This window comes from Cnephaeus nilssonii (genome assembly GCF_951640355.1).
Source record: "Cnephaeus nilssonii genome assembly, chromosome: 17".
Lineage (NCBI taxonomy): Eukaryota > Metazoa > Chordata > Mammalia > Chiroptera > Vespertilionidae > Cnephaeus > Cnephaeus nilssonii.
Genome location: NC_137088.1, coordinates 49,737,612 through 49,764,296, shown reverse-complemented (window position 1 = coordinate 49,764,296; position 26,685 = coordinate 49,737,612). Strand labels below are relative to the sequence as shown.

At 40.8% G+C, this 26,685-nt stretch overlaps 1 protein-coding gene across 17 annotated transcripts in view; it reads left to right on the top strand.

Annotated features, from left to right (window-relative positions):
- Positions 1-384: 384 nt before the first annotated feature.
- Positions 385-26,685, top strand: part of CADPS (calcium dependent secretion activator) — a gene marked incomplete at both ends in the record, with an annotated part of 452,199 nt that continues 425,898 nt past the window's right edge. For all 17 annotated transcript variants that reach the window (XM_079794579.1, XM_079794578.1, XM_079794572.1 and 14 more), the window contains one exon: positions 385-825. In XM_079794579.1, coding sequence (XP_079650705.1) covers positions 385-825 — 441 coding nt within the window. The remainder of the gene's footprint in view (positions 826-26,685) is intronic.

Below are 26,685 nucleotides of genomic sequence, written 5' to 3'. Positions count from 1 at the left end.
AGTTGCCTCTTCGGCTCTTGGCTGCATCGACAGCTTGCAACACTCGGCATCTTTTCTGCAGGCGCCTCCTTCAGCGGCTGCAGATGGCATTCGGCTGCGGGCTCCGGGCTTGCCATTGACTGTCGTCCCCTTTGCCCACCTCGGGCCCACGGACGCACCTCTCTCTTCCCTTCCTCCCCTCGCGCTCCAGGGTTTGAGCGCAGCTCCGGATCGCCGGGCGAAGGAAGCAGTCGCGGCGGCCGAGGCTGAGCTGTAGGGCGCTCGCTCCCTGATTTGGGGAGAAGCGCCCATCCGGGAGAGCCGACCCCGGGAGCTGCCTCCAGCGCCCCCCATCTTTTGCACCCCAAGTCGGGGCTCCAGGGACCCCCCTCTCCAGGCGGCACCATGCTGGACCCTTCGTCCAGCGAAGAGGAATCGGATGAGATCGTGGAGGAGGAGAGCGGCAAGGAGGTGCTGGGCTCGGCCGCGTCCGGCGCGCGCCTGTCTCCCAGCCGCACCAGCGAGGGCTCGGGCGGCGGCGCCGGGCTGGGGGGCGGCGGCGGTGCGGGCGCCGGGGCCGGGGTAGGCGCCGGCGGCGGGGGCAGCGGCGCGAGCAGCGGCGGCGGGGCCGGGGGGCTGCAGCCCAGCAGCCGCGCCGCCGGCGGCCGGCCCTCCAGCCCCAGCCCGTCGGTGGTGAGCGAGAAGGAGAAGGAGGAGTTGGAGCGGCTGCAGAAGGAGGAAGAAGAGAGGAAGAAGCGGCTGCAGCTCTACGTGTTCGTGATGCGCTGCATCGCCTACCCCTTCAACGCCAAGCAGCCCACCGACATGGCTCGCCGGCAGCAGAAGGTAGGTGCGCCCGGGAGGCCCAGCGGCAGCGCCGGGAAGTCGCCGGGCGGGCGGGGCGAACAATGGGAGCTGGCGGCGCAGCTGGCGGGGAGGAGCAGGGGGTGGAGACCGCGCCCTGGGGAAGGGGCTGCGAGGCCCCCTTTCCGCGGCCGGGACCCCGGAGGGGCCTGGAGTGCAGCGCCGCGCTCCGGGCCTCCCCGGGAGCGCGGGATGCGAGCCTCGCAGGTCCTGCTCGGTGGCCCGGGAGGCTCTGGGAGTGACTGGCAGCCTGCGGCGCCCACAGAGGCCTGGCTCGCTCGCGGGCTCCCGGCACTCTCCGGCGGCGGGCGGCGGCTCTCCGCTCCAGGCCCGCCCTCCTGGGCGTGCGCTCGCCCGGCGGGGGCGCCGGCAGGTCGGGGCGCCCGAGTGGAGCCAGCAGAGCGCCTCTGTGCAGCGCTTGGCTCTCGGAAGCGGAGAGCCACCGCCGGGCCCGGCGGGAGAAAGCAAGCTCGGAAGGCGAAGCTTCCAGTCTCACCGGGAAGGGCACCCTCCTCCCTCCCCCGGGTCAGCAGATCGCGACTGGGGTCGCCCAAGGGCCCTGGGGCACCGCTTCCCTGGGTGCCCTCCGATCCCCCGTCTTCTTCCTCACTAACCCCAAAGCAGGGCACCCCCTGTGGTCCTTCTGCCCGGGTCAGGCCCTCTACCTTCCTCCCTATGACCCTCTTTTCCTCCCAAGGTGACTTCGCCGCGACCTTCTGGCTTTCCGAGGCCCTCAATGCCTGGCCGCCGCTGGCCCCTTAAAATGCTCCAGCAAAAAGCCTCGCAATTATAAGCTTGAGAAGCTTTCGGTGTCTGAGGTTGGAGCAAGGCTGAGGCGGCTGCGGGCCGCCTTTGATGTGAAAAAAGCGCCTATTTCTATCTGCTGTTCTCCAGCCAGAGAAAGGAGGGGGGTGGCGCCTGCAGGAGGAGGGGCCAGAGGGGAAGGAAGGGGTCAAGCGCTCAGGTGGAGCGAGTCAGTGAAGAAAGTCAGAGATGTGTTTTGTCTCCTCCCTCCTTGAATGTGCAGCACGTGAGCTCTCAGAACGGCCAGTGAAGGCCCCGGGGGGCGCTGTGCGAAGCCAGCTCCAGCCCCATCAAGGTTGTGAGACCAGTTTCTTAAAATAGTGAATTTCTGGTTGCTGCCAGTTAGGACTGAATTTTATGTTGCTGTAGTAGAGTCTGAGGTTTTCCTATATTTATCCACCCTTATCTTGAGTGAGCCCAGGTTTCTCTGTTTGCTTTGCTTACATATGTACACACACCAGCCAGCACTGATGATTTATTTCAGCTAGCTCAAGCTTGCGGACCAGTTTGATTAAAAATAAAACTCATTTCCTGGTTGAGAAATAGCAGGTGGACTACACACTCCATTCTCCACCCCCATCACTAGCTCCTTGCTTTTTCAACCTGTATTTGGGACTACAGTAGAGCAAAAGGACCCTCAGAACAGTAAAAGTTTCTTGGATATTCTTTTAGTATTGGGTGAGGGGCCCACACATGGGGCCTGATATTTCAGGTTGCAGTTTGGAATTATTATGGTAACTGTGTCTTTAGAGCAGGGGAAATTCCATCTTTAAAATCTATCCCATTAATAAATCACCAACAATCAAAGATGTCCTAGTTATTGGGCAATGAAAACTGTTGTGATTTACAGAAAAAAAAATAAGAAACTTCCCTTTATCAAGCAAAAGGCTCTTGCGCTGTCCTTTAAATAGACGCTGACATCCAGCACTAGAATGAGAGAAATCTGTTCTCACAGAGACCCAGTTCTAAACAACAGTCAGCCACCTGAGAAAGATTATCTGGAGGCTCAAGTCTTCTCATCTGATTATACCTTTTATCTGAATCCATTCAAAGCTGTGCTTTTGAGGAGCAAGAGGGTTTTGTTTTTACACATGACCTTAACATCAGAGAGACCACAAAACAGATTGATAACACTGGTATTTGGTCAAACTATTTTTAGTTATTGCAACAAATTAGTGCTAATACACATCCTAGCAAAGCTGCCTCAGGAATGTTGGCTGTCTTAGGAAGCTGAGTATCTGTCTTCTTATTACAAGAAAAGCCAAACTTTTCCATTGCTATATCTTTGTTTTTAGAGTCTTTCTGGAATAGGGTGTTTTGCCATTTTTTTTCTCCCAGTAGAAAGCTTGGAACTTTGAAGGAAATAATAATTTAAAAAAAAGGACCCCGACCAGTGTTGCTCAGTGGCTGAACGTTGACCCATGAACCAGGAGGTTCCCCAGTTTGATTTTTGGTCAGGGCACATGCCCGTGTTGCAGGCTTGATCCCCAGTAGGGGACATAGGGGAGGCAGTTGATTGATGTTTCTCTCTCATCCATGTTTCCATCTCTCTGTCCTTCTCCCTTTCTCTCTAAAGTCAATTTTAAAAATTAAAAAAAAATTTAAATGACCCATCATTGAAAGTAACTAGAATTTGCATAATTACTGTGGTAAAATTCAAATCCAACAAATAAGATTGATGAACTAAAATTAGTCTTGGAGAAATATAAACAAGTTGTTAACTAAATATGAGTTTGTAGTAGACTGAATATGAATGAACTAGAATTGATGTAGAGAAAGGGAATAGAGTGACATGGAGGAAGAGAAAGAAAACTGCCTATGAAAAAGAGTTGCTGAATTGGGGAAAAGAAGAGATCATATCAAATCATCATACTATCTGCCTTCAACTTAGACAATGTTATATGTCAATTATCTCAATAAAGCTGGGGCTAAAAATAAAAATCACATCATACTGCATATAATGCACATTACAAAACCAAAGAGTCTATATTTATAATACTGGCAACCATTTTTCAAGCGCCTACTATGTGCAGGGCACTTCACTTAGGTCATATTTAAAAATAGACTTTATTTTTTAGAAGTTTTAGATTTGCTAAAATATTGAGAAAACTGTACAGAAAGTTTTGATATAACCCTCACCTAGTTTCCCCCATTATTGATATTTCACTGTAATATGGTACATCTGTTACAACAAAGAACCCATATTGATACTTACTATTAACTAAAATATATAGTTTATTCAGATTTTCTTCGTTTTTACCTACATTTCCTTTTCTGTTCCTAGGTCATTTTAAATTAACTCTAACAACATAAGGGTAACCATCCTCATTTTTAGAAGGGAAAGCAGACTGAGAGAGGTTTTGTAATTTTCCTAAAGCACTGTGCAAATAGGTGAAAGAGCGGGGACTGAAGCACGGGGCATGCTGATTCCAAATCCTATCTTTTTAAGAAGCAACACTGGCCAGAGATATTCTAAAGTGAAAAACAGCACCCTAGCATCCTAAGAACATACGTGTACTTCTGACCCAGGGTTATTTCTGTTTGAGTTGAGAGAAGCCTACACCCCTTCCTTAGGGCATCTGTCACGTCCAGTGGTCCCCTCTGAGCCACAGCGTAAGTTCCAAGGCGTCCAGGGGATGCCTGAAACCACTTATGGTACCGAACCCCATATGTAATTTGTTTTTCCTGTACATACATTCCTATGGTAACATTTAATTTGTAAATTAGGCACAATAAAGATTAACAGCAATAAATAAAAATAAAGTAGAGCAATTTGTAAGTTATGCAAGTGGCTTTGGTGGTCATTATTAAGTAAAAGTGTTACTTGAACATAAGCACTGTGAAACCATGACTGTCAATCTGATAACCTAGGCACTCCTCAGTGACCAATGGAGAGGCGGCATACACAGCCTGGACACGCTGGACAAGGGGCGATTTACAAGGGATGGAAGGGGGTGACACGAAATCAACATGCTACTCAGAAAGGCACACAATTTAAAACATGAATTATTTATTCCTGGAATTTTCCATTTAATATTTTTGGACCATGGTTGACCACAGGTAGCTGAAACCACAAATAAGGGGGGACTACATGGGCAATATATACATTTAGGTACTAACGTCATAAAGAATATGAAGGAGAGAAATGTTAGCTGATAAATCTGAACATCAGATTGTTGTCAGTCTTTCTATGTGGTTCGAGCTGAAAAAAAAAAGTATTTTAGCTCAGAAGACCAACAGGGAAGGAGCAGAGGCTGAAGGTGCTGTTGCTGGATAATTCTGATAGTTAATTACTTTGGATTTACTTTTACTGGAAAAAAGAGTTCCAGGGCATTCCAACAATTGTCCCAGTTAAAAGATGAGACTTTAAGCAGACTGTGAAAACATAGTGTATCATTTATAGGTGTATTTTTCTGGTACTGCTATGAATCTAAATATAACATGCTGGTAGTGATAATTTATGACCAAAATAAAAACCTGACCATCATACTGGCACAGTGTACCATGTTTCAGGAGCTCAAAAATGATGATCTGTAAGACAGTTCTGTGCTTAGTTTTCTTCTTTTGTCAAAATGCAGAGTGAATACCTAGAAGTTGGCATGGCAAAGTGGCACCATATGTTTGTAAATTCTGTAGTGGCGGCGATGGGTGGCTGCCTCCTGTGAAACAGCTACTATAGATATTGCTGTGGGAATGTAAAAGAAGGCACTGTAAACAGTTGTGTACTGTTTAGATGGACATAACCCACTTTTTAAAAAGTGGATAGGAATTATTTATAATGCCTGGATTACAAATGTCCAAAATGAATATTGTGTGCATGTGTAGGTTTGTGTACATGTGTGTCTGTGTGTGTATGTATGTGTATGCTGAGAAAAAGAGGCAACCCTAAAATTATGCCTATTCTATATGAACTCCCATATCATTCAAGAGGACTTTAGACCAGGTGAGTTGTAGATTCAAGCTACTCACTTCCATGTAATTTAGCTTATATCTTGCCATGAAAGTATGACTAACGTTGAATCACTGTTAGCCGTAGAAATTCATCTTTATTCACTTACTTACTTGACCTTGTTAGTTGGTCATGACTCAAGAGCCTATACCTTTCATAAAATTTAATAAGACCTACTGCTAGTTAACTATATATATATATATTAAGTTTATTAGGGTGAAATTGGTCAACATGATCATATTGTATTTTAAGTCAATACTAGTGATTCATCCATTCAGATATGTTTTGAGGCATTTGGATTAGCTCCACTACTCAGAATTCTTAAGGGTTGCTTAGTCAGTGCAATATATGATTTGCATTTCAGAAAATAAATATTTTAATCTTTGAGAAAACAAAGTGACTATTAAACCAGACTGCTTTTAAAATAATTACATGTTTCTCTCTTCATCAAGGAAAAGATGCATTCTTTAAATATGCTTTTTGGCACCCCCACCCTGCACACCTCCTCGGTGCAATAGGCAGGAACTGTTATGCACTGGTAGCGGCAGAGGCATTCTGAAGATGTGAAACACTGCAAAAGTAATAAGAGAGGTTCTTGCCTCATTACACATTTGGAATAGCCTTCTGATTCTCTAAAAACTAGACTGAAGAACAAAGGAAATTAAATATTTCATTCCAGAAGGATTGTACTGTGTAAAGTGGTAAAAGTCAAATGACTCAGAGATCTTTCCCCTCTAAAGGCAAATTTAATACACAAATTTAATAGGCTATACATGAAAATATACTCAGTACTCGGGGCTAGGCATCTTTACAACTTAAGCTGGAGTGATCAGTAGAGTTCTATTAACTTAGAACTAAGTTTTAATATGTGTTCTCCTTGCACTAAGCCCTCTCCCAGGCTTGGTGGCTGAATCAGAAGGTACCTGTGAGATATGCATCTGAATTGGGAATCTATGTTCTAGTTTGGAAGATAACATATAAGCTGATAATTAGAAAGTGTTTAATTAAGATGCTGATGACAATGCAAAAGTAGTGGAGAGATATGCATGCCCACACAGGATTGGATTTAATAGTAGGAACATATTTATTGAGGAAGTTAGATCTTAAGGAATTTGTATGACTTGTAAGCATAAGGAAAGGCAGGTATTCCAGTCTGGAGAAGAGCATGAGATAGCAGAAGTATGGAAAGGAGTCATTGCTTGTGGGACACTATTAGTCTGATTCTTTTGGTTCCAAGCGACAGAAACCTAACTCAAGAAGAAAATAATGGGAAGGGGACAGATTTATTAGTGCATGTAATTAGAAAATCTAGTACAGAGGTGACTGCAGGAATGGCTGGATCTAGGAGTTCAAATTACTTCCTCAACAGAGTAAGAAAGCTGGCTGGTGATGGAAAATGATTATATTAAAACCTGTGTCTGAGCTCAAACTCTGCAACTTGATTGTAGGCAAGTCATCTTCTGTCTCTGTTGTCATCTGTCATGTAGAGATGGGGGATGGAGAAGCTTCAGATATTGTCTAATGTCCCCTCTATATATAATAATTGATCTTTTTTTTCTGGACAATGAGGTTACTTATTACCAAGACTTAACAATTTAACTCAAACTTGTATTTGGTATGTTTTTGCATTACAAAATAAGGCAGTGTCTTCAAAGAATCTGAGGGGGGTTATACACACTGAGTGGCCAGATTATTATGATCTCTGAATGCATAATAATCTGGCCACTCAGTGTGTGTGTGTGTGTGTTTGTGTGTGTGTGTATGTATATATATATACACATATACATATATATATATATATATATATATATATATATATATATATATATACATATACATATATATATATATAGTATCTCTCTTAGAACAAGCATAGTTTTAGTTAAAAGTGATCAATGTGCCACTACTAGTATTTATATAGTAGTATATATATATTAGAGACCCGGTGCATGAATTCGTGCATGGGTGAGGTTCGGCCAGCCTGGCCAGGGGGAGGGGACATGGGCGGTTGGCCGGCCTGCCTGCTGGTCAAACTCCTGGTTGAGGGGACAATTTGCATATTAGCCTTTTATTATATAGGATATACACTGAGTGGCCAGATTATTATGCGTTCAGAGATCATAATAATCTGGCCACTCAGTGTGTGTGTGTGTGTGTGTGTGTGTGTATGCTAGGACTATCTGGTTCTTGCCAACAATATCTCTTCTTGCCACGGCTGCACAGATATTGATGGTCTGACCTTGGCATCTATAAGGCATCCAAAAAGAGAAACTGGAATTTGGAACTCTATGTTCCTGTTTCTGGCAACAGTTTCCATGTTAGGATCAGATTTATCTTTTCTGCAGAATCGGAGAGCTTATGATCAGAATTACTTTGTTACTTTTTTATTTCTCAGTCCAAGCATGTGATAGAATTACTTCTCTGTCAATTGCAGGTAAAGAAAGGGGAATGAGGTTATTCAGTGGGTTGAGTTCTGATCATTGTTTTTGACAAACGATGGACAGTGAAGAACAGTAGCTAAGAGCATAGACTCTGAAACTCAACTGCCTTGGTTTGCTTCTTGGCTATCCGCCTAACTGGCTGTGTGATACTGGCTAACTTAACCTCTCTATGACTCAGTTTACTCAATAAAATGGAGGTAGTAGTGGTGTCTTCTTCACTGGGTACTTGTGAAAATTAAGATAATACAGTAAAGCTCTTAAAGCAATATCTGGCATGTGGTAAATGTTATGTGTTGTTATTGCTAAGTTGGTATGTACAATGTTGTTTTATTTTTATTGGTGAAAGGATTAAAAAGTGTAATATATGTGACGTACTGACCATAGTAAGCCTTGTTTGTTATTGCTGTCATCATTGTAATCATCATCATTATTGCTATGATAAGCAGACTTGCAAGGCAGTGGATATGATTACAGCATTGTCTATGAAACAAATGAGGTAGAAGGTACAATGCACCTCTATTCCTCTTTTGTTGAGACATTTCACTAACTCTGCAGTCTCTGGTGCAAATCCCTGGTCAGTTTTGTGACCTGGAGGCTATGTGACCTTGGACATATTTTCCAATCTCTTTAAGTCTTAGTTTCTCCACCTGTAAAATGGGGGGAAGTAATATTGAGTGTTACAAGAAAAAAAAGCATGTTAATTGCTTAACAAGTCCTTAATATGGGATAAATGTTATCGGCAACAGTTAAAATAGCCTTCTTGCATTTTTGTCCATCAAAGGCCCCAATGCTATTTTATACTACAATTTCTTATTTTAGAACATCTTTCTCACCTTTTTCCCCTGACTTGCTCTTGTTTGTCCTTTAATTAATTCAGGTATTATCTCCTTCAAAAACCTTACCAAACCTTTATATTGGACTAAAAGTTCCCGTAACTCCCTGGTTCATGCCCATGTTACATCCTGTTCACTATAATTAACTATCCTTTTGTGTGGATTCATCTCTTCCACTAGACTGTAACAACCTCAAAGACATGGACCACACTTTATTACTTCTCGATTCCTCATCTCCCAAAACAGTGCCTGGCACATAGTAGGTGCTTGTAAACATTCCAACTGTTTAAACTCTGCTGCTTTATTTCCCAAGGAGATTCCAGGAGAGGAAGTGGAGTCATAAATACAATCTGCTTCTATTAAAGAAAAATGACTTATTTACTTTTATCAAAACTTCTCAGTGGAAAACATGAAGGGTAAATAAATTACCAAATGATTTCAAAATTATTTATGTTGCAGAAACATACCATCAATCACTTCCCAACTTAGCTTCTTTATACCAACAACTGATTAATTTCTAGATTCATTACGAAGAAAAGTCTTCTTTCAAAAACCATAAGCAATTATGAATTTCTTGCAATGGCTGAATCCCAGTTGAACTTGAATCACTGTAGTGCATGTTTAAATGGCCAACATTAAGTCAGAAAGAGCCCAGGTGAGAATAGAATCTCTATATTGGAAATATGTTCTTTAGGATGTTTTACTTGCTTTAGTTCTTTATGAAGGAAAATAAGGCAGTCACAGTATTATATTGAAAGTTCGGTGTTTTTAATATTATCAGTCTCAATGTTGCCAAAGTTATAGAATAGAACCTATAAGTTCTATATATTTAGACATAAGTAAATATGCTGCTTTTCTCTAATTTTATTCTCTGTAGGGTTTGGGTACTATTTTATCTCTTACATTGGAAGTCTTTTATGATTGTAGTTAGGATATAAATAAATGATAACTATGGCATACTGTATTGGATAGGGGAATAAGAATATGATGGGTGTGAAATAGCTATAAAAAAGTAAAACCACTTAGGTATGGATTTTTCTGATGCCTTTAGTCAAAGGGAAAATTATCCCATTTCTTTCATTTTAACAAGCAGAGGAAACGCTGAGAAGTTTAAAAAATAAATTGAATTATCAATCCCCAAGTGTTCCATGCTTCCAGCTACTGTTCTAAAATTGAGAGATATGGAGTAAACTGACAATGTGTTGATAATAGTAATGATACTGATAATAATCATTGATAACGTATTATACAACAGCCAATGGGAGGAAAATATCAGCCTGTCATATGTATGGTGTTTATCAGTAGCTCTCATGTGCAGTAGGAAAGTCGGGAGAGATTTTGAAGTTAACTTTTAAAAATTACTCCTACGTGTTCCAGGAGCACATGCCCAGTTTCCAACCAGAGGCTGTAGTGCTTTCAAAAAATACAATAGGATTTTGGCAAACATGTGGAGTGGTACAGTGAATCTACTGTGCCACTTAGGAAAGCAAATGATAAACATTGAAAATTTTTGCAAATAATTATGCCTTCTGTTGCCCATGCAGGAAAACAGCCTTTTGGTGTGGATGATAGGCATGGAGTTGTTTAAGCAAATGAGTTAAAACATATCTTGAACATCTACTTTGGCGATTTTTCTGACAAGTACAGCAACTGTTGTCTATATGGCAGAGTGTCATAACATACTCTGTTCAAAACGTTTCTTAGGGGCTCTTCCATATTCAATTTTTGTTTGTTACACATCATCAGACAACATTGTTTTGAGCTACTTATACATATAAGAAACTCACTAAATCCTGTAGGCAAAATATGCAAAGGCACTTTAGACAGTCTTCCTAATCTCCAAAAGCCTATCCATCTGGTTGAGAAGTTGAGGTGCACCAACTTAGAACACACCTTGTACTGTAAGTGAGGGTGTGATGAGTATCTGAATCTTAAATATTGGTGTTCTTCGGGTCTCCATCCTTGGCTCTTGTTATGAGTTGTTTGTGTCCGCCCCCTCCCCCCCTCCCCCCCCTCCCCAAATCCATATGTCTAAGTCTTAACACCCTTCCTTCAAAATGTGACCTTATATGGAAACAAGTTCTTGGCAGATGTAATTGTTAAAGAAAAAGTTGTTAGGACCCTTATCCATTATGCCTGGCATCCTTATTGAATAGGGAAATTTAACATAGACATGCACATAGGGAGAACACCATGGGAAAAAAGAAGGCAGACATTGGAGTGACACTTTTACAAGCAAGGGACACCAAAGATTGCCAGAAAACCACCAGAAGCTAAGGGGGAGGTAGGTATGGGATATATTCTTCCTCAGAGCCCCAGAAGGAACCAACCCTGCCTACACCTTGATCTCAAATTTCTAGGCTCCAGAACTGTAAGAAAATAAATTGCTGCTGTTAAAATCACCTGGTCTGTGGCGCTTTGTTACAGCAGCCCTAGTAAACCAACACAGCCCTCTTTTCATCTCTATGCTGTCTCTCAGCAACCTCACCTCTGAACAGTGGTGGTAGCTACTAACATTTCTACGTTTCCATTCTCAGTGATCTCCAGCACAGGTCTCTCAGGAGACCTCAAACCCATATATTTAGGAATTTACTGAAGGTGTGATCTCAGACTGGTCCTAGTCATGGGTCTATAAGAAGGTAAGGAACTTACATTCAAATGCAAATCAACTCTGCTCTCTTCAGGAAAATCTCCCTACAAAAAATCATCAGTTGAATAGTTTAGTGATGAAGTTGATGTAATTTCCAGCACTAGAACTTTATCTTGGTGAAGACCAATAAAAACAGTTCACAGACTGGACAGGTCTACAGACTAGGAAGAGCACTGACCTCTAGGACACCGCCCCATGGAAGTCTTCAGACCACTCAATAATAGAACTTCTCACCCCCTCTCTTTTCTAATTCAGCGAAGACACACGTATTGTCTCATGGTTGTGGAGTACCATTCTGGTGCTACTATATAAGCAAGGCAGAAATGCAAAACTCCACTTCAAACCTTTACTGTTGCTCATCCTCACCACCAAAGGGTGCACATGTCCTGTTGATGTTCCTGCTGAGAAAAGTTTCTTCTCTTTCTCCTCCTCTTCTTCTTCATCACTTGTGCCCTGCTTTGGGTGCTTATGACTATTTACATGGACTTTTGAGATAACCTTCTAACTGTTCTCCCTGCCTCCTTTCTTGCCTACAGTCCATCTAGCTTCCAGAGTGATCATTCTGAAGCAAAAATTTAATCACGACCTTTCCCGGCTCAGAATTCTTATGTAGCTTTTAGTTGCATGCACAGGATAAACTCTAAACTTATTGGCATAGTATAATTGCATCCTACTACACCATCCAGCCTCAACTCCTGCAATTCTGTACACAACCTCAGCTTCAGCCCATTAAATCATGTAACATTCCTACACTGTTGTATACTGTTTTTTGTGCCTCATTGTCTTTGCACATGCTGTTTCTCCTGTGTGAAAAGCCCATCCTACCTTGTCTTTCATCACTCTCCTAGGTAGGCAATGACACTCATACTATATAATAAAGAGGTAATATGCAAATTGACCATCATGCACTCACAAGATGGCTGGCAGAGAGGTTAGTGAAGGAGGACCAAACGACTGAACAAGCAGGCTGCATGGGGCAACCAGGCAAGCGGGAGGGCTGTGAGGGGTGACCAGGCCGGCAGGGAGGGCTGTTGGGGTGACCAGGCTGGCGGGGGGGGGGGGAGTTAGGAGCGACCAGGCCTGCAGGGAGGGGACAGTTGGGAGCGACCTGGCCGGCAGCGGGGGCCAGTTAGGGGCAACCAGGCCAGCAGGGCAGGTAGTTAGGGGTGATCAGGCCGGCACACAGAGGCAGTGAGGGGCGATCAGGCCAGCAGGGGGGACAGTTAGGGGCAACCAGGCAGGCAGGCAGGCAGGTGAGCAGTTAGGAGCCAGCAGTCCCGGACTGTGAGAGGGATGTCCTGGATTGGAGAGGGTGCAGGCTGGGCTGAGTGGACCCTCCCCCCCATGCATGAATTTCATGCACCTGGCCTCTAGTTCATTATAAAGAACAGGACGGCCCTGACCGGTTTGGCTCGGTGGATGGAGCGTCGGCCTGCAGACTGAAGGGTCCCGGGTTCGATTCCGGTTTGTTTCTCATCGATGTTTCTAACTCGCTATCCTTCTCCCTTCCTCTCTGTAAAAAATCAATAAAATATATTAAAAAAAAAAAAAAGAACAGGACTAAATAGTGACTATTGGATATTTACTTAGACAGGTACCATTCTATACATTCATAAGTCTTAGCTCATTTAATCCTCACAGTAATTCTATAAGATAGGTACTAATCATCTCAATTCTACAGATAAAAAACAAAACCAAACAAACAAACAAACAAACAAAAAAAACAAACAAGAGGCAAAGCAGTTAAACTTGCCTTGGATATATACATTTAGTCAGTGGTAGAGCTGGGTTGGGGCCCAGGCAGTCTCACGCCAGCATTCACTCTTAACCATGTGCTATATTTACTACATTAAGGCATTGAGCACACCTTACTTCATTGTATACTTGTTTCTTTCTCCTAACTCTACAGAGATGATTTCATTTAGTATCCCCTGGTGCCTGATGGACAGCATATCACCTGTAGGTGCTCCAAAAAATAGTTGGTGCACAAATTCATGACTATTTAGAGAACAGCAATTTCTCACCATTTATGCATGTTCATTAAGATGATCTCATTTCTTCTTTAAAGCAACCTTTTTTAGTAGGTGGGGCAGGAACTCTAAAATCATGTTTTGTTAATGGCAAAAGTGAGGTCCAGAGAGGTCCCACTGGCTGGACAGAACTACAGAACTTCCACCTGGGCCTCCTAAATGCATGTAGGGCTCCCTACTGTGCAGTCAGGTTCAGATTCACGCTAAGTATGGCCAGGCCATTGCTGACTTTTGAAGGTCAGAACACACTTTCAGAAGGTCCACCTCAGCTCGTAGCAAACATGTACCTCTCATCTCATATCCACTATCTTTTTTGTTATGAAAAAATTGGGATGCCGAAACCGATTTGGCTCAGTGAATAGAGAGTCGGTCTGCGGACTGGAAGGTCCCGGGTTCGATTCCGGTCAAGGGCATGTACATTGGTTGCGGGCACGTCCCCCGGTGGGGGGTGTGCAGGAGGCAGCTGGTCGATGTCTCTTTCTCATCGATGTTTCTAGCTCTCTATCCCTCTCCTTTCCTCTCTGTGAAAAATCAATAAAATATATTTTTTAAAAAAAAGAGAGAACAACCACAAAAAAATTTTTTTAAAAAAATGGGAAATTTTTTTAATCTTTGGAAACTATTTGTCTACATAACTTGGTTAATAAATGACTATGATATCTGAGGAATCATGGTGTATTCACAGGAATCCTTGTGAACTGAAAAAAAATCTCATCAATTGTTTTCAATTATTAGTACTAAATTTAACAATTAATGAATTTGAATATGTTTTAAAGTCATTTAATTGAACATTTAGTAATTTCAATTTTCCAATTTTAGTTTTCCATTTGGGAAACAGTACATTTTATTTAAGATCTTGGGCTTTTTAGGGCCCTGGGAAGTTTGATGTCGCTGGTCGCCATGCATCTGTTGCTTAAGCCTTTGATGAGGATTGATGGAAGAAGTGATATTTGAGGTAAACCTCAAACTGGGAAGATCAAAGGATAGAAATGTGATATGTTTTGAGAAGAAAGATACTTTCAAGTATTCAGAGATGAGATCATGCAAAGCAAGTTTGAAGACCTCTGAACAAACACAATTGTATAAGGTTCCAAAAGTGGAGATAAAAGAAAAAAGAACAGAGGTTGGTTCCTGATCATGGATGAACTCCTGAGTAAAAGGGCTGGTGGAAGGGGTGGGGGCTTTATCTTGTAGGCAGTGGAGAACCACTGAGGAATTCAGAGAGAGCAGCAACCTGAGTAGTGTAGTGTTAGGAGATTGAACCAAGTGACGTGTGTAGAGAGTATGGAGAAGGGAGAGAAAGAAGGAGCACAAATGTCTCCACATTATGAAAAAGGTCACAAATTATGCTTAAATGTTTTAGCTAGCCCAGTCTTTCTTTACCGTTTTGTGGGGAAATTGGTGGAAAATCTCAGAAAATTAATGCTATAGGTAAAAGTGTCTTGAATTACTAGTTCAAAGTCATTTTGTTAGGACAATTGTTGATTCTTGTTTTTGTTTTATTTTAGTATTTTTATGTATTTGTCATAATGTGTAAGGTATGAGTGTTCATTTCTCTTCTTACAAGCTTAAAAATGCGAAGCAAGGTGCCTGCCCTCAAAATTATACTTAATTTCAGTGCCCAATGTTCTGATGCCTTCCTGTGCAGGTGCAAAAACACTCCTGCATAACATTGTGGAGAATATAATGTTTCTTGGACAAGGATCATAGAGCCAGACGTGGTGTAATTTCAGAAATGGTACATGTGATTCCATTCCAGGTTCCAGCTGACCTAGAGGATTCATATGGAGCTTAATATGGGCTCAAAAGGGAATGAGCCTCACAGTAAGCACAGGTTTATATCAAGCTCACAGGAGGATAGAGGAAGGAGTCTGGCTTATGGTATCAGTAAGGAATCTGGAGCGATAATTTCAAGGCGTGCCCAACCAGACTAGAAGAGAAACTTGGACTTCTCCCTACCACTAAAACTGATGAGGTTTGCATAAACATCCAGGGCATTGGGTACATTTTTCATCCCTGCCCTTCCTCATTCCTAAGATTTTGATCTTAGTGATGATTGGAGAAACGTTATTGGATCACATTTATTAGTGGTTAAGAGTCACATCAAAAGGGTAGCATAAGGTTCCCAATAATTTTTCTGTTCTTGCACATCCTTGGGAACCATTATCTTTTCTATCTTTCATCTGTTAATAGAAATGGTAAGATTTGGAGGTGGGCATTCCTGTAGAGAAAGGTTACACACTTCAGCCCAGTCTCCTAAAGTTCTAATAATAAAGGGTTTTTTTATTTTCCTTCTGTCATTTCTGGCTGTGTGTGTAGCTCTCCTGAGAAGATAGGTACTTCTGAGTCACCATGTCATTACACAAATCTTTATGGCCTCAGGACACCACACGACTTACCAGAAGTTGCGTTGTATCTGGAGAATCGGTACGATTTGGACATGAGGAGGCAGGAGAATAGGTACCCTGGGGACATCATGAACAAAGACAGAAGCCATACAAAGCTAGAATAAAGAGCATATACAAGGCATGAGATGAGAAAGGAGGGCTGGAACCAGGTAGTGGTAAACATTGACGACTACTAGACTTTGTCAGTTATCCTTTATTTAGGCAGCTGGCAGCCTTTAAAAGTGACCTGTACCCCTGTGTAGCCCCAATGGAAATACCACTGAACTGAGCTATAGGCTCAAAGATAATACAGCCATGTGGGTGACTGCCAAATGGGAGGGTGATTGGTCTTGCCCTTATCTTGAAGAGATGAGTTTTTCTATGAGGCACTTAGAGATTAAAATTTTTCAAAGAATATTGTCAACACAAGCAAAATGTCTATTTGCAAAGGATATGCTTTGCTCCAGCATTTTTGCATGGCCAGGTTAGAAACAACTTCCTATGGGCATTGACAATGGCCCCACATAATTTGCCAGTTTTCCTGTTTACCTGGCAGCGGAGAAAAGAAAAGGATTCTTTTCTTCTACTTACTCTCCACAGGCAGCCTATATACTGCTGTGTATTATGATTCAGCATTAACAGACCTTCAAAGGGAACAGACACTGGGTAAGATTTGTACTTGTTTTAATTAATCAGAAATACCTTCCCCAACCCTCCCCAGAAAGCAGCAGTTCTAAACCATTGTCAATCTGTCATTTAGTCCAAAGAGCTTTTCATATTTTCCCCTTCATTTCTATGCACTAAGAGCTCAAAAGCTGTCTTTTAGTCAATATTCAGTTAGGCGTTGAGACAGAAGGCCGTGTGGAGTTCTTATAAAGAGGCATAATGTAGCCACTTGCTCTCGCCTCCATTTGCTTGTGTAGAAAACAAACCATAATTTTTCACTTGTACGTCTGCTCCAACGTAAGTTAAAAATTATGCCAAATCAAGTGTTTACTTCCTTATAACCTCACAGTAAATGACAATGTAAGAAAACAAATTTTGGAAAAGAAAACCAAATTCAACATTATATGTTTTGTATATGCCAAAATTTAGGAGGATTTATGACCTAGAACATTTCCTTCTCTGTTCACAGTAAGAACTCTGCATTTCTGTTTTGTATATCAGCCAAATTCCTTTATATAATGCTTTCTCTAATCACTGTCCTTTGATCTATTCTTTTGTTTTCAGCACAATCTATTACTCAAGATTATCGTTGTCACTGAGCTATGGTGTCAGAAACAAAAATAATTTACTCCTAAGATTTAACAAAGATTTCCTACAAATATGATAGCAACAAAGATATTTAGAGAATGCATTCTTTTTAAAAAAGTTGATTTAAGCTAAATTTACCTGCCTATTTTAAATGCCCTATCTTTAGGAACAACCATCAATATGAGACATTTAAGTTGGATGAAAATTTATACTTGTTCCATGACCTCAGATTTATATAAGCAACACATAGCATTCAAGTGATGTGGATAATCCCCCAAATTACACAGTTAATTTAACCAATATAGCCAACCAATTGAAATATTCCAATAAAACTATCAGTTGTATCTTGTAAACATATATAGATATAAATTTATATATCCTATTTTTAGTGGAAACTATTGGTATCTATTATTTACACCCCAATCCTAAACAGAATTGCAGTTTTTTAGGTAATTTTCCCCATACCCAATGTTAGAAATAAATGCAGATTAGTCCAACCCAATCAACACATAGCATTGTACTGAATGTACAATTGGCTCATGAGTAACCATGTGTCCTAAGTGGATTCACTCTTACTGAAGGGAAAACTTGTATTTTATGCTTGGGAGAAAAGTTTTACTCCTCTCTTGATGGACAGACCAAGGAAGCACGTGCCATCAGTACTATTGCAGCCATCTTAGAACAATGAGGAGACCTCATTTTGGCTGGAGTTGAGGTTGAAGATAGTGAAGTAGTTGAGATTTGGAAATAACATGAGTTTCTGGTGACTATATTGGGCCATTCTCTTATTGTGTAAGTCATTTTATAGTAAAGTTTTCTTTTTTTCCATGATGCTAGCATTACCCTATTTCCAAAACCATATAAAGACATTACAAAGAAAGAGAATTACAGGCCAATATCCCTGATGCACATAGGTGCTAAAATCCTCAACCAAATATTAGCAAATTGGATCCAGCAATACATTAAAAAGATTATACACCATGACCAAGTGGGATTTATTCCAGGGCTGCAAGGCTGGTACAACATTCACAAATCAATAAATGTGACCTAAATCACATAGATTGCAAGACAAAAATCACATCATATCAATTGATGCAGAAAAAGCCTTTAACAAAACCCAACACTCTTTGCTAAGAGTTTGATAAAAACGCTTAGCAAAGTGGGAATAGAGGGATCATACTACATCATAATAAAAGCCATGTATGACAAACCTACAGCCAACATCATACTCAATGGGCAAAAACTAAAACCATTTCCACTAAGAACAGGAACAAGACAGGAATGACTGTTTTCAACACTCTTGTTCAACATAGTACTGGAAGCCCTAGCCATAGCGATTAGACAAGAAGAAAAAATAAAAGGCATCCAAATTGAAAACGAAGAAGTAAAAATCTCATTATTCACAGATGACATGATATTGTACCTAGAGAACCCTAAAGACTCCACCAAAAAAACCTACTAGATTTAATAAGTGAATTCGGCAACATAGCAGGATACAAAATTAACACCCAGAAATCGATGGCATTTTTGCTATATACACCAATAATGAACTCTCAGAACGAGAAACTAAAAAAAAAAATTTAATTTACCATTGCAACAAAAATACTAAGATACTTAGGAATAAACTTAATCAAGGAGGTAAAAGACCTGTACTCAGAAAACTACAAGACATTGGAAAAAGAGATAGAGGAAGATATAAACAATGGAAGAATATACCATGTTCATGGATTGGTAGATTCCACATCATTAAAATGTCCATACTTCCAAAGCAATCTATAGATTCAATGCAATCCCCATTAAAATGCCAACAGCATATTTCACAGATCTAGAACAAACATTCTAAAAACTTATATAGATCCAAAAAAGACACTGAATAGCTGCAGCAATCTTGAGAAAGAAGAACAAAATTGGAGGAATCACAATAACAGATATCAAGTTATACTACAAAGCCACTGTACTCAAAACAGTCTGGTACTGGCAGAAGAACAAGCATATAGATAAATTGAATAGAACAGAGAACCCAGACATTGACTCAAGTCATTATGCTCAATTAATATTTGACAAAGGAAGCAATAGCATACCATGGAGTAAAGACAGTATCTTCAATAAATGGTGTTGGGAAAATTAGACAGGTACATGCAAAATAAATGAAACTAGATCACCAACTTACACAAGAATAAACTCAAAATGGATAAAAGAGTTAAATGTAAGTCGTGAAACCATAAAAATCTTAGAAGAAACCATAGGTAGCAAAATCTCAGACATCTCTCATAGTAATATGTTTACAGATACATTTCCTAGGGCAAAGGAACCTAAGGAGAAAATAAACAAATGGGAGTACATAAAAATAAAAAGCTTCTGTACAGCAAAAGAAACCGTCAATAAGATGAAAAGGGAGGGTGGGGTAGTGGGAGAGGAGTGATTAACCAGGGAACTCATATGCATATATGCATAACCCATGGACACAGACAATAGAGTGGAGAAGGCCTGGGACGGGTGGGTCCAAGTTGGAGGTGGTCAATGGAAAAAAACACACACAAAGGGGACATCTGTAACACTTTCAATAATAAAGATACATTTAAAAATATTTTTACTGATTTTTAGAGAGAGAGGATGGGAGAGGGAGAAAGAAAAACATTGATGTAAGAGTGAAGCATTGATGGGCTGCCTCCTGAACGCTCTCCTGGGGGATTGAGCCCCCAACTGCTCATGTGCTCTGACCAAGAATTGAACCAGCACCCTTTTGGTGTATGGGATGGCCCTCAACCAACTGAGCTACACTGGTCAGGGCTAAGGTAGAGTTTTCTTTACTTACTTTTTAAATATATATATATATATAATTGATTTTTTACAGAGAGAAAGGGAGAGGGATAGAGAGTTAGAAACATCGATGAGAGAGAAACATCAATCAGCTGCCTCCTGCACAACCCCTACTGGGGATGTGCCCACAACCAAGGTACATGTCCTTGACCGGAATCGAACCTGGGATGCTTCAGTCCACAGGCTGACGCTCTATCCACTGAGCCAAACCAGCCAGGGCTTTTCCTTACTTTTAAAATTAGTCTACCCATGCTCTTCAGAATAGGAATTCTGGAACTTGACTTAACTATGTAATTTATTTTTCATATTTAGATTCAGACATAAGTACAAATAAAATCTTATTTACCATGTAAGAATAAAAAAAAACCCACAAACAAACAAAAATGAATTATTTCTTTCTAACTCTATAATTTGTCCAAAAAATTTGTTAATAAGGTATTAATCATGTATTACCACAATGCTATCTTTTATTATAACTAAGAGGCTAAAGTGAATTCAATAAAATATTCTTCCTCACTGACTTAAATTGGTTATTTTAAATATTTTTCAATAAACAATATAAAACATGTTTATTACAGAAAAATCAAATAATATGGAAACATATAAAGTAGAATTAAAAGTAATCCCCTAGCACTAACTGGTTTGGCTCAGTGGATAGAGTGTCCACCTGCAGTCTGAAGGGTCCCAGGTTTGATTCCGCTCAAGGGCACATGCCGGGGGTTGTGGGCTCTATCCCCAGTATGGGGCATGCAGGAGGCAGCCAATCAATGATTCTCTCTCATCATTGATGTTTCTATCTTTCCCTCTCCCTCCCTCTCTGAAATCAATAAAAATATATTTTCAAAAAGTAATCCCCTGGTCCCACCACCCAAAGACATCCACTCTACATGTAAAATATATATATATATATATATATATATATATATATATATATATATATATATATATATATATATATTTTAAATATATTTTATTGATTTTTTACAGAGAGGAAGGGAGAGGGAGGGAGAAGAATAGAAAGTTAGAAACATTGATGAGAGTGAAACATCCATCAGCTGCCTCCTGCACACCCCCCACTGGGGATGTGCCCGCAACCAAGGTACATGCCCTTGACCGGAATCGAACCTGGGACCTTTCAGTCCGCAGGCAGACACTCTATCCACTGAGCCAAACCGGTTGGGGCGTATTTTTATTATCTTCATGGATATATAGACATATGCATATATAGATATATAAATATATAGATAGATCAATATTATATACTAGCGTTCCTGTTGCAGGAAAAATCCTGCAATAGGATTTCCTGCTGCACTCTACCCCGCCCTGCCTGCTCTCCTCCCTTGTCCCCCGCCCCGCCTTCTCCACCAGCCCCCCTGCTTTTTTCCCTTCTCCCCCGGCCCCACCTCCGCTCCTCTCTTCTCCTCCCCCCCCCCCCCAGGCTTGCTTGTTTCTCCGCAGCTTTGCTCCCTTCTGCAGCTCTTGGCTTCTTTCTACACTGTCTTGATATGAAAATTAGCTGCCATCTTTGTTGGGGTAATTTGCATACTCGTTCTGATTGGTTGGTGGGCGTGGCTTGGGCGTAGCGAAGGTGCGGTCAATTTGCATATTTGTCTATTATTAGGTAGGATACTTTTATATGAAAGTAATAATCCTATATAAGTACACTTTTACATCCTGCTTCTTTGCACAAAAATAATTTTTTTCATGTTAGTAAATATAAAAAAATACAAGTCTTCTAAATGGCTTGTAGCAATTCAGTTTATGAATGCACCATAACTTAACCAGTTGTCTGTTGATTTTTGTTCCTTACCACAGTATATACTCTATAATGAGCATCTTTGTGTACATATTTTAGTACACGACTACAAATGTGTATGCCCTTAAATATAAAGAGTATGTTTATTTAAAATTTTGTTACCAATTTCCACAGCATCTATTAATAGTTATACTCCCACTAGTGGGACATGAGACTGTCTGGTTCCCTACATTAAACCTAGACATCTTTTTTTTCTTCCAATGTTGCCAACCTGTTGGATGGCTTTAAATTTTTCTATTGCATTTCCTTTTTTACATGTTTATTGCCTCTTGATTTTTTTAAATGTAAATTTCCTGTTTCTTCCCATCCATTTTACTGTTTGTTTTTAAGAGCAGTTTCTATTTTAGTGGTATTAGCACTTGGTCATATCTGTATAATTCATGTTCTGTAGTTTGTTGTTGGACATTGTTTTCTGTCTGTTATTTTGTTGGCCTATTTATGTTTACCTGGACAAAGTTTCTTAATGTAGTGAAAGCTCCCCACTTTCTCCCTTTGTGGCTTATGGGTTTCATGCAATGAAATACCTTTTCCACCCAAAGATTATAAAACTATTCATACATATTTCTTCATGGTTTCATTTTTGCCTCTATATTTTTTGATTCATCTGATATTTATAATGGTGTAATGAATGAAGTATGAAAGCAACGTACTTTTCTTTCCAAACAACTAGCTAGTTTCAACATCATAGATTAAATAACCTATTTGCTCTCCAGTTATGTTCAATGTCTCCTGATCAAATACGCTAAATTCTTATTAATAGTTGATTTTATTTTTGAGTTGTGGGTAGAAAGCCATTAACCTAACTTTACCTTCCTGTTCCAAAATGACTACGATTTTATTACTATACATTATGATAGGTTATAGGGTATTTTAATAGAGACGTATCTTCTATTACCCTTCTTCAGAATATCCTGCCTCTTCCGTTTTTCTATTCTTTGAGGGAAAAATTTTTTAATGATTCTCTCAGTCTAAATTAAAGACTGTTTGGATTTTGATTGAAATTCCTTTGCATCTATAAAGTAATATAGAGAAAGCTGACATTTTTGTGACATTTATGACTAATCATAAGAACTAAGAATATCTCTGCATTAATTCAAATATTTTTGATATACCTTAGTTTATTTTTTTATCTTTCAACATATATGTTCTAAATATTTATTTTTAAATTTAGTTCTCAGTAAACTATAACATTTATTAGATGTGTGCCCTTTCCTGCATTAACCAAAACCCCCCATTCCATTTGCAAAGCATAGGTGCTCAGCGCTAATGGCTACTTCCTAATATACCTGGCACTTCTGTCCTGTCAGCTGAGATGTGTGCTCAAGCGTAATTGTGTTTTCCAAACCTGTTGAAGCTAGTTTCAGCAGTTATTGTAATTTCATAATTTAATATTATATAACTTAATACAATATGATTGGGAAAAAAATTGTGTTTATGTTAACCAAATTAATTGCTTTGAGAAAATTCAATTACATCTAAAATGTCTTATTTTGTAGCTGGGCAAAACAGTACAATTCTGATGGAAAAGTCATAAAATCTAAAAATTGTTTGGTCAGATTACTTCACAATTTTTAAAATTTTTTACTCTTTAAGCAAATTAAAACTGAACATTATAGACTATATACTCTGGGTGTTAATGAGGTTGTGGAACTTTAATCAGAGAATGTATATATAAAGGCAAGGGTGTAACCCTACATTAAAAAAAATCAGAAAATGAATAATTATAAATTTTAAGTAAAATTAGATATTTGTTACCTTGTGTGCTAAGATTCTCTACTTCAGCTAATTTTTAAAAAATTAACCCACAATAATGGCATTGAGAGGAATCCTACAGTGTTTTTTTTGTTGGCATGTAAAAAAATATAAACTTAAAAATATTTTTTGCTTGTCATTCTAAATAATTTTAAGGTATTTTTAGTGTCTCTTGATCCTGAATTATTTCAAATTAAAATAATTTTCCTTGTTTTCCTATATGTTTACCTTTTCTTCTAATTTCATTGGCTAACAGTGACTTCTCTATCACTACTATACATGGTACACTTTGGCATACATACATTTTAAAACACTTAAAATCAGGACAATTAACTTTATTAGGGTCTATAGATTTCTTTGAAATTAGAACTTATATCTAGTAAAAATTGAGTTTTCCTCAAGAAAGGGAAGTCCAGTTTTCATGTGGGGAGATCTGTTTATTGTGAATAGGGCTCATTCTTAAAAAGCTCATCTATACTAATAATAGAGGAATATGCAAATTGTCTGGGACTCCATCACAGTAACAACCGAACAGCAGGCTGTGTGGAGTGACAAGGCTGGCAGGGGCGTTAGTGAGGGACGACTGAACGGCAGGCTGCATGGGGCGACCACACCGGCAGAGGGGTTAGTGAGGAACGATCAAACAACTAAACATCAGGCTGCGTGGGGTGACCAGGCCAGCAGGGGGGATAGTTGGGGGCGACAAGGCCAGCAGGGGGGGCAGTTAGGGGTGATCAGGCAGGCAGGCAGGTGAGCAGTTAGGAGCCAGCAGTCCCAGATTGTGAGAGGGATGTCCAACTGCCTAAACCGGCAATCAGACATCCCCGAGTGGTCCCAGATTGGAGAGGATGCAGGCTGGGTTGAGAGGTCCCCCCGCCCCCTGTGCATGATTTCGTGCACTGGGCCTCTAGTACTAGAATAAAAGCTTAATTAAATTCATTTGTATTAAATAAATATTTCCAGTTTTGAATCTTTGAAAAATCCTCTCTAATAAAATGGTAATATGCAAATTAACCAGCACTTCGCTACATTAAGCCATGCCCACCAGCCAATCAGGGCGAGTATGCAAATTAACCCCACTCCAAGATGGCTACAGCCACAGAGAGCAAGGTTTCCCAGATAACAGAGGAAGCCAAGCTTTCCATAGCCGTTGCAGGCCTAAGCCTCCACTCAAGATACAAAGTTTCAATTATAGAAGGTAAACAAATTCAAACAAATGGCGGCAGAATGGAGCTTGAGAGAGCAGGCCAGGGTTGCCGGCGGCAACAGGGGAAGCAAAGCTTTCTGCACACCCTGGCTGGGCTCACCCGCTTAAGGCTTTTACAAAGTTTCAATTGTAGAAGGTGAATTAACTGCCACAGAAATGGCTGCCACCCCGGAGGGAGCAGCAGGCTTGGCTCCGCCCCAGGCTACAAAGTTTCAATTGTAGAAGGAAAATAAATTCCAGATACCAGGGCCTCCGCTTGGGTTGCCAGGGGGCGTGGCCAGCCTGCAAACCACCACAGGCTCCTCGCTCAGGCCGCCCCACACCCCAAGGGAACCCCCACTCTTATCTGTGACACCCTTCAGGGCAAACCAGCTGGCCCCCACCCGTGCACCAGGCCTCTATCCTATCTAATAAAAGAGTAATATACAGATTGATCATCACTGCAACGCACAATATAGCTGCCCCCATGTGGTCAAAGATCCTGCCCCCATGTGGACACAAGATGGCCACTACAAGATGGCCAGCAGGAGAGGGCAGTTGGGAGGCATCCGGCCTGCAAGGGAGGGCAGTTGTGAGGGACCAGGCTTACAAGGGAGGGCAGTTGGAGGTGATCAACCCTGCAGGAGAGGGCAGTTAGGGGTGACCAGGCTGGCAGAGGAGGGAAGTTGGGGGCAAACAGGCTGGCAGGGGAGCAGTTAAGCATTAACCAGGCTGGCAGCGGAGTGGTTAGGGGGTGATCAGGCTGGCAGGCAGAAGCGGTTAGGGGCAATCAGGAAGGCAGGCAGGCAAGCAGTTGGGAGCCAGCAGTCCTGGATTGTGAGAGGGATGTCCGACTGCCCGTTTAGGCCCGATCCCAGGATCGGGCCTAAACGGGCAGTCGGACATCCCTCCAGGAGTCCCAGATTGGAGAGGGTACAGGCTGGGCTGAGGGACAACCCCCCGCCGTGCACGAATTTCGTGCACCGGGCTTCTAGTAAATGTATAAAATAAAAGGGGCAACCAACTTTTAAAAAGTCAAATAACTAGCACCTCATCACCATTTAAATTTCACTATTATTCTACTGAAGATTTTATCATGCATTCCCTGGGAAGTGTTTTCAGGCTCAGGTAGGAGCTTTGTATTGGGAAGAAGAAGATGAGGAACAATATTTTACTTATGACTGCACAATCCTAGACAATCAAATGATATATGTCATCTTTTGCAAGCTGGACTTTTCCCACCTGTTCATATTTCTCACCCATATCCATGTAGGAAAGCTACATTTAAACTCCTGAGATAGGAGTTAATACTCGTATTGGTTTCCATATTCCTTTATAGTTGAGAACACTCAATCCTTATAGGCATTTCCCCAAATCCCCTTTGTCATTAATGAGTATTCTCCCTCAGAAAGGTATGATTTGAAGCTTGAAATTACGCTCTTTGTATTAGAGACTCTAGAATAAAATTCCCTGCACCAGAAAAGAAAAGATGAATGTGCCTGCCACCAGTTCATGGATAGCTTGCTATGACCTTCACAGGGCAAAACTGTGAAAGAAATGTACGGAGTGAAACTTACTGCTCTAACAGGGAGATTAATAATTTTATTCTACAAATCTCAACCAAATAGGTTCTGTCTCTAGTTTGCATACTTAAAAAAGTAATGAACTGTGGACTGGAGTTTTTAACAAGCAAGTAATTTTTAAAACTTTCTGAGCTGTGATTGTGATATTTTTGTTCATCCCAAATATTTTTTTTTGAACAAATGGTCTTGAAAATGCTGAGATACATGACACCAAGAGAGAATTCAACCTTTCTGCTTACTTATTTTGTCACCTGTATTGTAGATGCTCTCTCACAACATCACTATATCCTTGACTACAGACCAAAGTCCTGAAAACTGTGCATGAGTGTGATGGTAG